We start from the raw sequence: 17,500 nt of genomic DNA on the forward strand, positions 1-17,500 counted from the left end.
GATGATTGGTGGAGGAGGAGATGCTTGCGGATCAGGAGATCACGGGATTGGAATAACAGCAAACAGTCCTTCCTTCAAAGATGGCGATGACAACAAGAAATATGACTATGGCGACGATGTCGACTCCTCACACGAAAACGGGTATGCGTTAAACCTGTGGATTCAATAGCACGTTTCTGCCCATCCCAAGTGTACTGTTTGCTATGAAGGACAACATTTCATGACATCTCGTCAGCGTTTAGCAGCAAAAACCTTAGATTTTTTGATTTTTAATATGTAGTACCATAACTTATGGAATTTTCCAGGTGATCTGGTGACGTAATTTGGAGGACTCGGAAGAAAAATTTTAACGCCGTATCCCACAACCGCGCGCGGCCTTACGGTGTTGTTTCCAAACTCCTTGCAGTACCTTCCATCGCAAAAACTCAACAGATCATTCCGTGTCTACCACATTTCCTGTTACTGAATGAACATTCAAGTAGATCCGACGAGATCTAACCTCGCCTCTGCCATGTTGAATTAAAAAAAAGGCCGCGCGCGGTTGTGGGATACGGCGTTAAAATTTTTCTCCCCAGTCTTCCGAATTACGTCACCAGATCACCTGGTTGAGACGGCAATACACATCATACTGCAGGCTAGTTGGGAAAAGTGTTTCCTCGTAAAGGCCCAGTAATACGGGCAACATTTTTCGTGCAACTTGTCGCGCAACAATGTTGCACGACGTCGGGAATGTGCATCGCAAAAACTGCGCGCGAAAAACGCTGGAAAAACGCTGGGAGCTGGAATCGAGGCAGCGCTTCGCGCCTCCGTTCATTAAGGCCCAGTAAACGGGCAACATTTTTCGTGCAACTTGTCGCGCAACAATGTTGCGTTGCAAGTTGAGCTGGTTTGTTGCGCGTATTACCACCTTCTTGCGCAACAAATTTTTATGTTGCAAAAAGTAGACGTGGCTTTTACTTTTTGCAACAAGAAAATTTGCGCAAGAAGGTGGTAATACGCGCAACAAACCATCTCAACTTGCAACGCAACATTGTTGTGCGACAAGTTGCACGAAAAATGTTGCCCGTTTACTGGGCCTTAATGAACGGAGGCGCGAAGCGTTGCCTGGACTCCAGCTCCCAGCGTTTTTCGCGCGCAGTTTTTGCGATGCACATTCCAGACTATCTGAGAGCCTGGAACAGACAGTATTATATTGGGGTCTTCTCTCTCGTAAGCAAAATTATTAGGCCTTGAAGAAACATTTTCCACTAATGTCGTCGTTTTTATGACCGTCGCTTTAAAAGAGCTACCTGAGAAACACATGCAAGGAAGGATTTCAACCTGTGACAACTTGTTATCGATCGAGTATCTTTTATCATTTCTTCCTTTTAAATCTTGAATAAATACCCTAAAACAACCTTGAGAATAATGTTCAAACAATGAAATATCAATTTCTTTTCAAGGCGAGTCGTATTGTCACGACATAAGGGAACTTAACAATGGACGACGACGACGGCTTCCGGAAAGTTGCCTAAAAACACCATTTCCCGTTATTGTAATAATTTTGCGATTACTTCAAATATGTGCATCAAAAATTCCTTGAATATGAGCGAATTAAAACTTTGTCGTCTGGTTCTCACCTCCTCCACATGACTTCAAATTTGGTCAATAGACCATTTTCGAATTCTCACGGCTGGACTGGATCTAGCACGAAATGGAGGCTAATCTTTTCAAATGCAAATTAATTTGCCCGCATTAGCCTCCATTTCATGCTAGATCCAATCCAGCTGTCAGAATACGAAACTGGCCCATTAACGTCGTTGTCAGGGAGAGAACGGCATAAAAATGTATACAAATGTAAAACGCACGTGCACGACGTGCAGAGCTTTTGTCTTTTCTCGCTAAACCTATTGTTTTGTGGTGTCCTCGTAGCCGTCGTCCTTCATAAGCTCCCTATTATGTCCGTACCTTACACTGCACCATGGCACGGACAAATTATAAGAAAGGATGCAAATTCAAGGCAGTGTTGCAATAGAGCGTATGTACACGACGTTACGGCAACCATGTTGAAAGAACGGCTGTCATATTGTATTCGGTTGAAAAGAAAAAAATTTTTGCCGCCAGTCAAGTGAGTGACAGGCTCTTTGCAGGCACGAGTAACCGTATTAATGAATTTGCAAGTTTCGTGAAGAACTCAGCTACACAAAGCAGCCAGAAGAGCAGGGAATCTTTGTTTTCCTTGTATCGTGCAGACGTTTCTTTATCATGAAGTATTTCCAGGGCAAACCCTAAATTTTTTAACCAAAAAGATCTTGGAGCTCATTTCTACTGTTTGTGGACGGTTGACTCGTGGGAGCCTGATACTGAAATGGCTGGCTGCCCAGTCCACCAATTAGCGGCTGTTGCTGCATTGGAAACATCCCGGATGAAGTCGTCATCATGCCCCCGCCGTAATGCTGTGGGGGCAAGGGTCTTTGTCCCATGACACCTTAAGTAGTTAAAAGAAACAATTTTAAATTTCGTTAAAGCACAAACAAAAGATAGGTAGACGAGGACTCCATGTGACGACTACTACTGTTAGGTAGAATGAAAATTGCACATCCTTCCTTTAATTATTTGAACGATAACTCTTCTACAATCTCTCAGGTAAACAATATGGTATGCAAAGAGCAAGCATCGGTGTCGATCGAAGCCGACCGTGCGATTCCGAACATTATCCGAAGATTAGGCCTACTTACACTCACTCTTAGAAAGTGAAAACATTAGTGCCTACTCTCAACGAGTAGTAGCCACAAAAAGGGGGTCTCTGCTTACCAACGGCCTCATCGCCAGCATGGCCCCCTCAAAACAATTGCTACATAGGCAACACGCTACTACGAAGAAAACAACGGAAAGAATAATTCCAGCTCCCTTAACATTTTCGTTAATTTTCTCCGGCATTTAACGGCTTGCCACATGAGGAAACTCTAACTGTATTGTTGGCGCTGCAAAACGTTTTTACTCAATCTTCCATTAGAACTGGCACTAAGCCGAAAATGCAACCCTTCCAACCTGCCCTTTGGACAGGCAAACGAAACTCGTTTTCGCTTAAACGACTGCGATACGAAAGCCATACGATACAAAGGTAAACGAAGGAAAAATGGCCGCTTGAAGTATGGACGCGAGAAAAGCGCGCGTTTTTAAATTCCCGCGTTTGTTTTCGGTCTAATATCCTGCGTTGGATAGGACTAAGTGAAACAGGGACTGCTCGTAGTCTACCCACTCCACCCTTTGCAAGACCCAAGGATGACTTACCTGGATTGACTGCGCCTTGATGAGTTTGCATGGCGTTCATTGATGGTTTGTTTTTACCTTGCAAATGTTCTAATTCTGGGGCAAATAACGAGTCAAGCGCCGTCGACCCATTTGTGGTTTTTGCTTGACTACCACCAGAGCTTACTGTGGCTGAAAACCTTGATGTGGAATTAGCTGAACTCATTCCAAATGATCCCGAATGTAAACTTGATGCTCCTGTCATGCCGCTGGAGTTCATACCAGCCATCGACAATCCCGTGAAACCGGAATTCATTCTCGGCATTCCTGCCTGCCCAGTCATTCCAGTTCCGATTCCTGTATTTCCAGAGTTCAATCCTACCATTCCATAGCTGGGTGAGGAGGTCATACCCATGGAGGAGCCAAAACTTGAGGTACCAGACAAAGAAAAGGAAGAAGGAGCTTGGCAACCAGAGGATGAAGGGAACGATGAGCTTGGCTGTAGGGTCTTTGGTGCGGGGGGCTGAGAAAAAAATAAAGTTATTCTTAGAGGAGGCTTAATGCCGGTCACCCTGCACCGTGCTAGCAGAGCCTTCTTTTGCTTGCTCGATTTTGGCGTTCGCGAGAAAGACTCTGCATGAATCGAGTAAGATCTTTATTGAATATGCGCTGCATGTTGCCAGGATACAGTCTCGAACGCAAGCCTAATATGCCAGATCTCGCCGCCATCTTGGTTTTTCATTGTACTGCGGGCTCAATTATAACCATCGGTTTTGTCTCTAAACGGACGCTCGCACTGGAAAAACCGGTTTGACGAGAGAAAACAAGATTGACTAGTCCAGAGGTTCGGGCTGCGGCGGCTTCAACGAGTTGACGCGATTCGGCCAGAGCCTCCTTTTCTACTCCTCAGTAAAGAAAAAGACAAAAGGAGGCTCTGCTCACAAGGTGGTCACCCTGCAACCAGAGCCTCTTTTTACTGAGGAGGAGAAACGAAGGCTCTGCCTGAATCACGTCAACTCTTTGAAACCGCTGCAACCCGAACTTCTGGACTACTCAATCTTGTTTTCTCTCGTCAAACTGGTTTTTCCAGTGTGAGGATACGTTTAGTGATAAAACCAATGGTTATAATTGAGCCCGCTGTGCCTTGAAAAATCAAGATAACGGCGAGATCTGCTCGAAGCCAAGCACCAGTTATTCTCGACGAGATTCTTCTTTTAATATAACTGTCAATACAGTAGTCAACTGTCTTAAAGGCTTTCCGGCTCAGATACGTTCGTCTCTCTTCCTACCGGACACAGCAAATCCTTAATTTATCAGCTGGCGATTCTGTTAATGAAAGAGTTATCCAAGCGGACAAATGAACTTTCGTTCACGTTCCTTCACATCCGATGTTATTGACGGTTTCTCCTCTCGCTAACCTGATAAATGATCAGATTAATTCTTGTGAAAGGCTCGGCTTGAAATGCTGGGTTCGAAACTGTATCCTGGCAACATGCAGCGCACGCTTAGTAAAGATCTTACTCGATTCATGCAGAGTCTTTCTCGAAAACGCAAAAATCGAGCAAGCAAAAGAAAGGCTCTGCGAGCAGGGTGAATGTCGTTATGAAAGGGAGAAGTGAACCTCGCACTTATATGGACTATCTAAGCAATTCTCTTACAGACACCTGAAAAATTTAGGTGACCTCAACGGAATTCGAACCCATGACCTGTGCCTCCATACATGTCCAATACACCGACATAATAAGATTGTAATGAGATTCCTGGTACGTCACAATAGACATCACAAAGTGTCACAAAGTGTCCTGCACTTTATGTCTCGCAAAACTGTTACTACTTTTTTAAGGATTAAGGTTGGGGGACACTTTGTGATGTCTATTGTGAAGTGCTATGAATCTCATTATGTCGGTGTATTGGACAACCCTCAGATACTATGGTCTTAGTTTTTTTTTCTTACGTATCAGCTAAGTTGTGGAATGCGCTACCTGATTTTATCCGTACCTATGAGTTTACTGGTTTTAAAAGAGAATCCAGGGCCGCATTTGGTACAGCGGCCTGTCTTTTTAATGAATATATCTTTAAATATTATGTATTTAGAGTGTATCTGTATATGCTATGTATTTTAGCTGCAAATGTAGAGATATGTCCAGGTTTGCACCTAATGTATTGGACAACCCTCGACCTGTGTGCATTGCCCGTGCAATGCTCTACCAACGGTGTTATGAAGACCCTCAGTTGGGAGCCGGTCAATTTGTTTGGGCTCATGTGTTCCCGCGAAAGGAATCGATCAATGAAATAAAAGAATCTATTTGAAGTGCGGGTTCAGCATAGATGAACCCTAACCCTAACCTGACCCGCATTTCAAATGTATACATTTTATTCACTCGAGGCTAAATATGATTTTGCAGAGTTGAAACCAAAGTCAATGCAGCGGTTTCATCAAGTTGGTGAGGGATTAAAAACTTAACAAATAGATGTCAGTTTTTCATGCGTCTGTCCTGTTATTGATCATGAATCATGATTTCGTCATAACATTGTCAAAGTAGCCGTTCGCCTCGTGGATCCACAGCTACTTTGACAATGTTATGACGAAATTCATGATCAATAACAGGTCAGACGCATGAAAAACTGACATCAATTTGTTTTTTACAATAAGGCAGAGTGGTCAAAATTATGTCAAAACACGAGAAGAACGTGAGACAAAAATGAGAGAAACTTCAATCTGACGCGAGCAATATCGCGTCATTATCGCATAAATTATAAATTCATGTGTCTCCGCTTTATTGACAATAAAAATTAGCCAAACAGCGAGCGAGAATTTTGCAGTCATTGTAAAATGTTGGATGGGCACCGGGATGTGCTTTTACGATTTCCTTGGTTTGCTGGCTTGCAAATTTGGGTTAAGCGTTTATTTTAAAGCACTGATGTTCAGTGCTGTGTTGACAGGTGCTTGGAGGAAGGCTGTGACCTTCTTGCAATGGCGACCCGTTTGCCGCTGAGGAGATTGCTGCCCACCTGTGTTGCTAACTTCACGGGATTTACCATCCAATACGACTGACTTTTTTTTTTCAGCGCGATTTTAAATTGTACATGTAAAAATCTGGACGTAAAATCTCTCTACGTGCTCTGACCTCAGGGCACAGCAAATCAAATTGTCGTCAACAGCAGTAACCGAACAAACTAAAGAATTTTTGTAAGATGCTCTTCAAGTTTCTGGAGCTCGGAAAGCCCCTCGCACGGTCATAAGCTGGTCGCTAGTTGCCTCGCATGCCTACAAAGTTTAGTTTCAAGGTTTTTATTACTTTCAAGCTTGTCACGGGTACGGTTACATCGAGACATCAAAGGTAAAATAGAAATCACAAATTAAAAAAGTTGGAAGTGTAACACACCTTTTGTACATCACGATTCTCTTTGGAAGGCTGCAACAATGTAAACTCGTCTACACCTAACAGATTGCCATTTAGAGATGCGCCTTTTGACTGTGAAGATTTTTCGGGTAGTCCAAACATTTTGTTGAACTGGGAACAGGAAGAAGGAGAAACAAATCACTGCCACATTGAAGTTTAATTAGTTATAAGGAAATCCTAAGGCCTAGCGTAGCGAACGCAAGTTAATTAGCCTGGACGTAGTCCATCAATCCACTTGTTTTCTTCAAAGGTGACAACGGTGCAATTGCAATCAATGTTGAATTACGCGTAGATGTGCACCATCTTTTAAGGGTTCAACAACTGATGACCCACCCCATTTCTTCTCCAGCCCACCCACCCCCCCCCCCCCCAATACTTTTTGACCACTCCCTTACTACGACCAGAACATTCTAACTTTGAATTAAAAGCCACCAAGACACGTTCTCTGCCCAGTGAACTATCCGTTTCAAAGTTTTTCTGTCCCGGTCTTTGAATTTCAGAATAAAAGGGTATACTTGCCTAATCAGTCACCATATTGACGCATCGCTATTACAAGCTCTTGAGATACAAGTAACCGCGTGTAAAAAAAATTCAATGAAAATTTTTTTCAACCTTGCCCGTATTATATAATTTCTGTTCAAATATTTCATAACCGCAAAAATACGACTAGACATAAATAAACGACGACGAATAGACGTCGAAAAGAAGACGAATAGACAGCCTAGTGTAAGAACAAAATGTAAATCGGCTTACCTCTGCTGAGCTAGTTGCACCTTCAGAACTCGTTATTGGTGAGGAACCGCTACTTTTGTCCTTGGCTGAAAGAAAAGGCGACAAAAATCAAATATATTGAAAACTGCTTAAACATTCACCGCTGATGGGTTTCCAAAAACCATTTGAAGATGGATTAGTCACCTGTAGTGTCCACCTCAGGGCTACCAGTCATAAGTTTGTCAATTTTGCCCATCAAATCATCCATAGCTTTAGCTTCTTGTACCTCCTGAGCAAACTTCAGTGATGACTTGGTCTGCTCCTGCATCTTGTTTAGTTGTTCAAGTTTTGTACGATGTTCAGTTTCCACACGTCGCACCATCTCATTAATAAGTTTCATGTACTGACCAAACTAGGGAGAAGACATGTCACGATCAGTAAGAGCCAACAGAACTGGGTGGGTGCAGAAAAAATAGACACGGATACCTAGTAGGTATTTCATACCTGTGAAAGATTAAGACCAGGCTCGACAGCAAGAGGAAAAAGGAACGGGATGGCTTTTGTTGCCAAATAATCTTTATCCATACCAAGTTTTTTGTGTAACATCGTTTGCTTGAAAATCCCTGAGGAATTGAAAAAAAAAAAAGCTTAAATCGAATTACGACAAGCACAATTCCTATACAATTGCACTGAATAAATATCAGAAAAAAAGAGTAATAACTCGTATCTGGCCTTACTGCTAACTGGGTTTAGCCACCCTCGTCAGAGATTCTTCTTTCCACAAGTGGCGCATTTCCATGATTAGAGCTAAGGCTCAAATGGATTTCCTGGGATTTCTAGCATTACAACTTAACCTCAGGCTGTCTGACAAGGGTTCCTTGCTTTTCATTTGTGTGGAGGAAGGCTGAATATAAAACTTTAATGTGTGAATCAACTCCCAAAGAATAATCAATCGGCAAAGCTCACCCAAGATGGCCATTAGCGTAGGAGGTTCCCTGGATGGGACCTGATGCATCAAGGGAATGATGTCATCCAGCACAACGTACTTGTCCAAGTGTTCTAACATCTTACCCAGGCAAACCAGTGCATTAACACGAATCTACAAGCAAAGTTTACAGTACAGTGTTGTTAGATACTTATCTTTGAGCTCACGCTTTATTTAATTCTCGAAGTCGTTATTTTGTTAGTATTTTTTGCGCGATGTTTTTAAAAAGAGTTTTACGTAATGCTCTCATTTAACAAATGAAAAGTGTTTAGCAGCGAATATGAAACATCAATAATGTCACTGATCTTGTGGAGTTGCTATGCCGCGCCGGGAAACTGACTGAATTCAATACCGAAGTTATATTTTCATAAATGCGTTCAACGAGGCTTCCAGTGACCCTGTTTTGATACAAACCTTTGTGCTTTTCTCATGTTAAATAAAAATTAATTAACATTACAACCACACAATTTACATGATAAAAGCAGTGAGGTCTGTATCAAGACAAGGTCACTGGCAGCCTCGAAGCCATTCATAGGCTACGTCACTGAGCAAACTGTAAAATGGTTTATTGTAACTGACAAACTAGATTTAGAACGCGTTGATGCATTTGGGTCGTGGGTTCATCATTACTCGATATGTAGTAAATAACTGTTGAAAAGACGAGTTCATGCTGCGGGTGCTCTCCACTCCAGAAGGTTTGATTTTGACAGTGGAATCAATGCCAACTCAAATTAATGTAGTTATCACTGTTTATGATTCCCAATTATATAATATTTTATAGGGGATAACTGTAAAAGTCAGCAATATTTATGAGGCAACAGCCTACAAATAAATTAATGAATTACAGAATAACGATGCTGTAATTTAAGTAAAATTACGCTACAGGTACTATATCGCAAATTTATTTTGCAACTCAGATACAATCTTTGTGGGCAATCTGTACAAGATTCATCACGGTAATAGGTATAAACCCATATAGATCTCCTCATGATACTGTACGTGTAACTTGCCCTTCATTAGCACAAGAAAGAGACATGGGAAGTAGCTTACAGTCAAAGAAGTGGTCTGAAGGCAAAGGTTCTTGATGCGTGGAATGACAGAGTTCTTCATGGCCGAATAGTCAATCATGTTTGAAAATGATGGAATGATGCTTAACACCATTTCCTTTACGGGAAAAAAAAAGAAGAAACAGTGAAATTTTCAAAGTAAAGAAAGTGATTTAGTTGCTGAAAGAGTTATGAAAGTTGTACATAACTTTCACATTAAAACCAGGGGGCCAGTTGCTCGAAGCATGGTTAGCGCTAACCGTTGATTAACCTATTCTCGGTTTTCACATGACGTCACGACCGCCATGTTGGTGCCCCTAAACAAAGAAAAGGCGGCCATGTTGGTGCCCCGACCAAATCCTCCGGGAATTTAACTCTATTATTATGCAAACGCTTCCTTTTGTTTTCGTTGAAAAACATGGCTGTTGATCACGTGAGTGAAAACCAGCAATAGAGCGTTTTCACATGACGTCACGGCGGCCAGGCATGTTGGTGTTCCAAAACAAAGAAATGGCGGCTATGATGGTGTACCAAAGGAATCCTTCGGGAATTGAACTCCATTTTTATACAAATGCTTTCTTTTCTTTCACTAATCCAATCATGGTCTTTAACGCTGGTTAGCGCTAACCATGCTTCGAGCAACCCGGGCCAGGTTGACAATCAGATTTACTTCGATGCTACTCTGGTTAGACGAAATTTGAATGTGCTGTAGCTCAAAAAGTTACAATTCAATTCTGTACCTATTGTAAAACAGGAAAAAAAAGGCAAAGTTTTCAGTCAAACTAATGTGTCTAGTGTGCCAGGGGTTGGTTGGTTGATTGGGTTAAATTAATCGAATTAAACAAATTGTCAACACTTTCTTCAATCATTTTTAGGTTTACGATTAAAATGAAAAGCCCAAACTTGGCACACTAGACATACCAGTTTGACTGAAATTTTTGACACAGAAATTTGCCTGTGAAATTTTGCTGTTTTTTTAAATTTCAAGCTCACAGTAAATGAGCCTGAGGTAACGTTTTTCTACTACTGAAAAATTTTATGCTACATTCAAATTTTCGTCTAACCAGAGTAACATTGAACTATGTCTAATAGGCCATTTTACAGTTGTTTGCTCAGCGACCTAGCCCATAAATGGCTGCGAGGCTGCCGGTGACCTTGCAATGCATTGATACAGCCGCCACTGCTTTTATCATGTAAACTGTGTTGTTGCAATTCTAATTAGTCCATATTAACGTTACAAAAACACTAAGGTTTGTATCAGGGTCACTGGCAGACTCGCTTCCATTCTTAGGCCAGGTAACTTAGCTATAACTGTAAAATGGTCTATTCAGATCTTTCCACTTGGGAACAAATGCATGATGAAGACAAGGCTAATAAAGTGGTTGTGCCCTTACAGTCATGCATTGCAGGTGGGCTGGCTCTATCCCTGCTCTACACTTGCATCCAGAAATGAACATAATTTGACACGCCTTAAGGTCTCGGTAAAGGAAAATGAGGTGTCCGTGGAAAAGTGAAATTGTCGCGCCGCTATTTTTCGTATAGGGTCAAACTATATATCATATTAAAGCTACTAGATTGAATTATTTTAATAAAGTTTAATTTTTTTGGTATTTCATATTGCCTCTTAGTTTTGAGGCCTCAATCTCAGAACGACCGAGTCTGCTGCTGAGGCTCCTGCCCCTTCACTTTATTGCGAAAATAACCGCACTTTATTGCATTTTAGTCACAGATGAAGGCACTCCAATACCGTGTGAGGAATTTTTGATATTTCAAGAATTGAAGAAAATATCACGCACCAAAGTCGAAACTCTCATCTCATACTTGTGGACAGAAAAAGTGCCATAAAATCAGTCTCCGAAGACAAGCGAAAAATTCCACACACGGTATTTGGGTAGTTCAATCACCCATTGGTTATGAAAATTTGGAAGCGATATCTTAAAAGATTAAAACCCGTCGGGACAGGAGGTCCGAGAAGTTGTAGTTTTGGCGTCAAAAATAAACCCCTAGAAAATCCAAGATTTCGCGAGCAGTTCACGGTCTGCTGAATAACTTCGCCCCCTACTTGAAAGCCAATTACTGAGCCAATCAGCGTTTGGACACGTGCTAAGGTAGCAGGTCGCGCGTCAAGGCTGTCAATTGAGACGTAATCCTTTCACGCATGCTTGAAATGATACGTCAATCACTTTTAGCGCGCAGATTATGGCGGGAAACAAAGAAAAGCCATTTTAGAGGTTTTAAAAATTAATTTTTCACAATTTTTTTTCGGGAAAATATACTTCACAGCCCACCAATTCAGGATTTGCAAAAACAAAACATTTGAGCGAGCTTTACCGAGACCTTGAGGTGGCTCAAACCAATTTCAACGCTTCCAAGTGACGCTCGTATCAGAAAGATCGGCACCACAAGGTTGTATCATGTATTAGCAATATTATGGTACCAAATGAAACACGAATTACTGCCAAACAAGATACAGTCATTATTGTGACGTAATACGTCACCGTGGCAACAGGCAAGACTTGTAAAGACACCCTTTAGTTTGTCTTCAGCTGCTTATATCTCAAAAACAAGCTCGGTGACCCCCATTTTTCTATTTCTGACAAGTAATCAGAAGGGCAAGATGAAACGTTCTGCGAAGTTTTAAAAAATTCCGTCTCACGGATTCAGAGCCACCTTAATTCTGTGATTTTTTAAGGTGGCTCTGAATCCGCTAGCCAGAATTTTTTAAACTTTGCCGAATGTTTCATCATGGCCTTCTAATCACTTTTTGACAATAAAAAGGGCGGTCACCAAATTCGTTTTTCAGATATGAGCAACTAAATCCAAAATAAAGGGGGTTTTTGCTGCATTCCCTTTGCTAGGGTAACTTATTACACCACAATAATGATCACATCTTGTTTGGAAATAATCGGTGTTTCATATGGTGCCATAACATTGCTGTTACCTGATACGGAGTTGTAGCGTCATTCGATCCAAAGAGAGTGTCATACAAGTGTTGAAACCCTTCCGAGCCTCCTTAAATTAAGTCTAAGTCTAAGCATTTGCTACCTGTTTCTAGAAATAAGGTAAGTGTATGCCTTAGCATTACTTTTTTGATGAGGGTAAATACAGCTGTTTATCTTTCCTGCAGGAGTTTAGGAGTTTAGGGCACACTTTGTGACGTAACTGACTGTATTCCAAGATGTAACTTTAAGTGATGTTATTCAAAGTTGTGAAGAAAACCAGGTGAACATTTTGGGGGCCCTCTCAGAATTGTCATGCATCTTATTATGTATATTTCTGGACATATGTTGCGGGTCATTTTCTTCCTTAGGTTAATTTGCAACCAAACTAGGTAATTTTGCTTTAACTTAGGTCAACCTATATCAACCTAGATCAAGTTGTTTCAACCTTCTGTAGGTCAATTTGGGGCAGGTGCTGAACACAGGTCACAGGTCATTGTTTTACCAATACAGATAGTATCCTAAACATTCATTAAAGCTAACCTGAAGCCTAATTAAGCGTAACAAAAGTTTTTAGGCCTAATGTTAGCATTTGTTGACGGTTAGGGTTTTTTATGTTTTGGTAAAACAATGACCTGTGACATGTTTTGTACCTGCCCCAAACAGACCTACACTACTCGTCACATTTGTTGGAACACCTATCCCCGTTTCCTCCCTCCTCCAATGTTGATTTCCACAACTACTAGCAGTCGCCCAAAAATTTCTCACAAAACATTGAATTGGGAGGGGGAGGGGGAGGGGGGATGTGGTATAAGCTACGATCTTGTAACACGATGATTCTGGACCATTCCCTTAGTGGTCCAACTAAATATGTGAAGTATTATCTGAGTAATGATCTGAGTGGGTAGGAAGTCGTGCAATGCAATATACGCCGTGCAATATTCCAACAGTTCCAAACTCGTGTGATAAGTACATTTTTGTCCTCTGAACACTTGAATAAGCCTTATTCCCAAACGGACTGACATGGTTATCAAGTGCAGTGCTTAGCGTTGATTGAAATAAACAACAAGGAGTCAGAATAGCTACGCAAATATATTACAGTCCCAGAACACGTTTCTTTCTGCAATAGGAGTGACTGAATTAGTTGTAGCAAAAGAGCAGTTCATAGGCAATGGTTGCTGCTCCGATTTTGAAAAACTCAAACTTGAACCCTAAATATATAAAGCTAATGAAAACGACACCTGTTATTAATGGAAAACGACGAGTCTGTATCTTCCCTGTTAAAGTGCAAAACGTGTCCATACCCGACTGTTGACCATACGACAGTTTACCCTCATCGATGATTAATTCCGTTAATTTATGTATGCACAATGGTGAAATAACTCAATGAATGCTTTCCAAATTCTGCCCCTCCAATGCTTGTTATAAGGAAGAAAGGTATAACATTGAAAATATGAAAACTTAATTAGACTTTTGCAATCACTGGTCTGTGATGAAATAGTTTGGGATCGTGAATCTCAACGGTTCACCATAGAGAACTGTCGGTGAGGTGAAAGATAAACGGGTCATTTCTTTAAACAGACGATTCACCATAGTGAACCGTGCCGCAATAGTAGGAAATGTTATGGGAATTTTTTATTTCACATTTACAAACTAGTTTAGAGTACAACCTCAGGATAGGATGGCTCTAATGCTTGGAAACTCTTTCCCCCATACATATCGAGCTAAAGCATGTCTTGTGAATCGCACGATGAATCGTTGACAATCACTTCTCAAATTGCCTACATTAAGTCAATTTTAATTTAATCACCCTGTAAATTCTTCTCCAGTTGGTACAAGCTCAACATCGGCACGACTTGGTATATTATTAAATACACACCAAACCTCACGAGACGTCAGCGACCCCACTTCCCTAGCGTTAATCCCATCGCTAACCGCTGGCGCGCCTTCAAATGCCAACATCAGTACCAGTGCAAGGAAGATCGCCTGCTCGATTCTTGTCTCGATAATAATTAAAGCCCCCGATGTCATGTGTACGCTACGTTAATCAAATTACACTGTATCAACTACTTTACATGGAAATGCGGTACAGAGCGTATTGAAGATGTCCCCTTATACACCACATAGTATTTAATACTATTTATAATTATTTGGCCTGAAAACTCTCCAACACATATTGCTTGATTATCATCATGTTCAGACCAACTACCCACCTTTTTGAATACAAAGCATGCGAACAGACAATCCGGTTATCTTAGTCACAAGTTTACTTCTTTTCGAAAGAGACTTGACTTCTGATCTACACCCTCTACAGATTTGCCGATTTCCTTGAAGCAAATACAACACCCATCACATTTGTTGGAACACCCATCACCATTTCCCCCCTCCTCCAATGTTGATTTTCACAACTACTAGCAGTCGCCCGAGAAATTGTTACACAACACTGAATTGAGGGGAGGGGGATGTGGTATAAGCTACAATCTTGTGACACAATGATTCTGGACCATTCGCTAAGTGTTCCGACTAAATATGTCTAGTGTTGTAGGTTGAAACAACTTGATCTAGGTTGCAACAATTCGACCTATAGGTTGAAACAAAATGACCTACCGATAGTTTGGTTGCAATTTAACCTAAGGAACAAAATGACCCTCAATACATGCACTGTATCTGCTGCTCCATGCAAGGGTTTTCTTCCAGGTACTTGGGTCTTCCTCCTTCACTCATAGTCAGCATGTACACTGTACATGTAGCTTGTACCTTGCTCCATCTATGATGGCCATATGAGATAATTTTACACCAAGCAGTAGATACATGTATGTGCCCCTTAATACACAACGTTCCTCTTCTCCTCCTTCTTCTTAATGATAAAATGAGAATTCATCTATTAATTTACAGTCCCTAATCTTCCTCCATTGACATGCTTCGTGCTGCCCTCTTAAGGGTAGAATCAAATTTCTCAGTTTTAGCAAAGCTGAATGAACTAAAGGAAGTACCACTAAAGGGGACCTAAATTTGGAAAATTAGGGGAAGAAATAAGAATGCTTCACTAGTAAAAAGAAAAAGTAAAATGAAATCAAATCTCACCTGAAGTTGCTCAGATGGAGTTTCCAGTGCTTTACATACCATGGGTAGCACGTGGTCTCTCACATCATCTTTCGGTGTTTTGGCCAAAAGTATGTCCATCTTTTGAAGGAAGATGATTACAACCTGGATAGGTTCTTGCACCTTAAAAACTGGCTTCAGCTCCGGGAGAATTAGCTCGATAAACTCTGGTGTAGTGCAGTCTTCAGCGATTAGAAGTACATTAGGCAGCACAAATGGAATCATGTGATGGTTGCTGAATTCTGCACACAGCTGTGGCAAAACTCTCTGTAGAACTACTCTCTGAAGCAAGAGAGGAAAAGCCTTAGCAAAGACCTGCCTAAACCACGGTTCCTGATAGGAGTCCAGTCTGAGAGGGGTTAATACATGTATATAGATTTAGCCGAGCCTAAAGCAGAGCTCCTAGGTTATTTATTCTTACAATAAGTTAACCTGGCTTGAGCATGCAGTCCAATCAAAGCTCAGTACCTGGTCAGCAGTTGACTATGAGCGCTAAACTTGAGCCTGCGCAGGCCGCCTGCCTGCCTGCGATATGGTCACGCGATACTGGTCAGAGGATACCTTGTTTTAAAAGGTGTCAATTAACCATAACATGGATGTCCAATATGAAAGATTTACAATGTAAACTGCCACCACGTTGGGCAAATTGATTATTATTAAATTGTCAACCTCGGATAATGCATTTTGCGTGATCTGATTGGTTCACTCAATCTAGGTTATCAGCTCATATACCTTAGTTTAACCTTACATGGTAAATGGTTGCGTTAAGCGTTGCTAAAATAAAACTTTTTTCCCCGGAAAGTGAAATTTCTCTTTGAATAAAGCCAAAAAAAAAACTTTTTTGTGTGGAAAGTTTGTATCAATTCCGACATTTAGAAGTACACAAAAAGGCAAGAAATGTTTTTGTGATGAGCAGCATCTGTCTGACCACAAGGTATTACATAGCATCGCACCTTCATCAAGTTTTCTCGATTTAGCTCGGATTTTCTCACTTTTTTCGCTCGTAATTCTTACTTCCAAATTTTTGGAGTTTAAGGAATTTAATAAAACAATTATTCCATTCCCGCTTGTTGGATATGAGACTGGTTACAGCCAACTCGGCGCTACGCGCCTCATTGGCTATTTACCATCTCACATCCAACGCGCGCTCATGGAATCACTCTTCGTCTTCGTCTTCGTCTTATTCGTCAACGTCGTCCGCGTCGTCTTCGTCGTCTTCGTCTTCTTCGTCTTCGTCTTCTTCGTCGTCGTCTTCGTCTTCGTCTTCGTCGTCTTCGTCGTCTTCTTCTTCATCCTCTTCTTCGTCTTCTTCTTCTTCTTCTTCTTCTTCTGCTTCTTCTTCTTCATCTTCTTCTGCTTCGTCTTCGTCTTCGTCTTCTTCTACTACTTCTACTTCTACTTCTTCTTTTTCTTCTTCTTCTTCTTCTTCTTCTTATTGTTGTTATTACTATTATTATTATTATTATTATTATTATTATTATTATTATCTTAATGCTTTAGCTCTGGTGGATGTTATACAGACATAACACCAAGGGAGTGAGGCATATCCAATGGCCAAAGGTCCCTTGGGTCATTCCTTCTCCTTCAACTTTCCAACACCTTCCTTAAATTCGTCGCTGTTCCCAACAAAGTTGTTTTCTGCAGCAATCCCGTCCTAATGGTAATTCCCAGCTTATCAAGCCATATATCCAACCTTTTGCTTACTGCTCCGAGTGCATCAACAACCACTGGTACCACTTCCTCCTGTCTGACACCCCATAGTTTTCCAATCTCCCTCTTCTAACATTGGTACTTACAAGTATCAATCTTTTCACCCTCCTTTTCATACACTCTGTGGTCCCAGGGTGAAGCAATATCCACAATAATTGCCTCGTTACTCTCCTTTTTAACAACAACAATGTCAGGTCTTCTGGCTTCGATAACATGGTCACACTCTATGTTCATATCCCACAGTATCTTACATCTTTTCGTGTTCCACCACACTATCTGGTTGACGATCATACCATTTCTCACTGCTGCTCAAGTCATGCTTACAGCAGAGCATCCATTGGACCAACCTGGCAATATTGTCGTGTCTTCTCT

General features: G+C 41.2%; 2 protein-coding genes across 2 annotated transcripts in view; one reads left to right on the plus strand and one right to left on the minus strand.

Moving 5' to 3' along the window:
• The window catches only part of LOC138060776 (uncharacterized), a 1,383-nt gene extending 490 nt beyond the window's left edge, over window positions 1-893 (plus strand). Inside the window, exon 1 of the mRNA XM_068906639.1 lies at window positions 1-893. This exon is cut by the window's left edge and continues 490 nt beyond it. Coding sequence (XP_068762740.1) covers window positions 1-169 — 169 coding nt within the window. The 3' untranslated portion in view covers window positions 170-893.
• Window positions 894-1,118: 225 nt separating this feature from the next.
• Window positions 1,119-17,500, minus strand: part of LOC138060491 (SCY1-like protein 2) — a 30,487-nt gene continuing 14,105 nt past the window's right edge. The window contains exons 9-17 of the mRNA XM_068906287.1: window positions 15,401-15,700; window positions 9,382-9,495; window positions 8,313-8,445; window positions 7,851-7,969; window positions 7,551-7,758; window positions 7,389-7,453; window positions 6,618-6,746; window positions 3,274-3,754; window positions 1,119-2,467 (exon numbers count right to left, since the gene is read on the minus strand). Coding sequence (XP_068762388.1) covers window positions 2,277-2,467; window positions 3,274-3,754; window positions 6,618-6,746; window positions 7,389-7,453; window positions 7,551-7,758; window positions 7,851-7,969; window positions 8,313-8,445; window positions 9,382-9,495; window positions 15,401-15,700 — 1,740 coding nt within the window. The 3' untranslated portion in view covers window positions 1,119-2,276. The remainder of the gene's footprint in view (window positions 2,468-3,273; window positions 3,755-6,617; window positions 6,747-7,388; window positions 7,454-7,550; window positions 7,759-7,850; window positions 7,970-8,312; window positions 8,446-9,381; window positions 9,496-15,400; window positions 15,701-17,500) is intronic.

The sequence above is a fragment of the Montipora capricornis genome, chromosome 8 (assembly GCF_036669925.1).
Source record: "Montipora capricornis isolate CH-2021 chromosome 8, ASM3666992v2, whole genome shotgun sequence".
Classification (NCBI taxonomy): Eukaryota; Metazoa; Cnidaria; class Anthozoa; order Scleractinia; family Acroporidae; genus Montipora; species Montipora capricornis.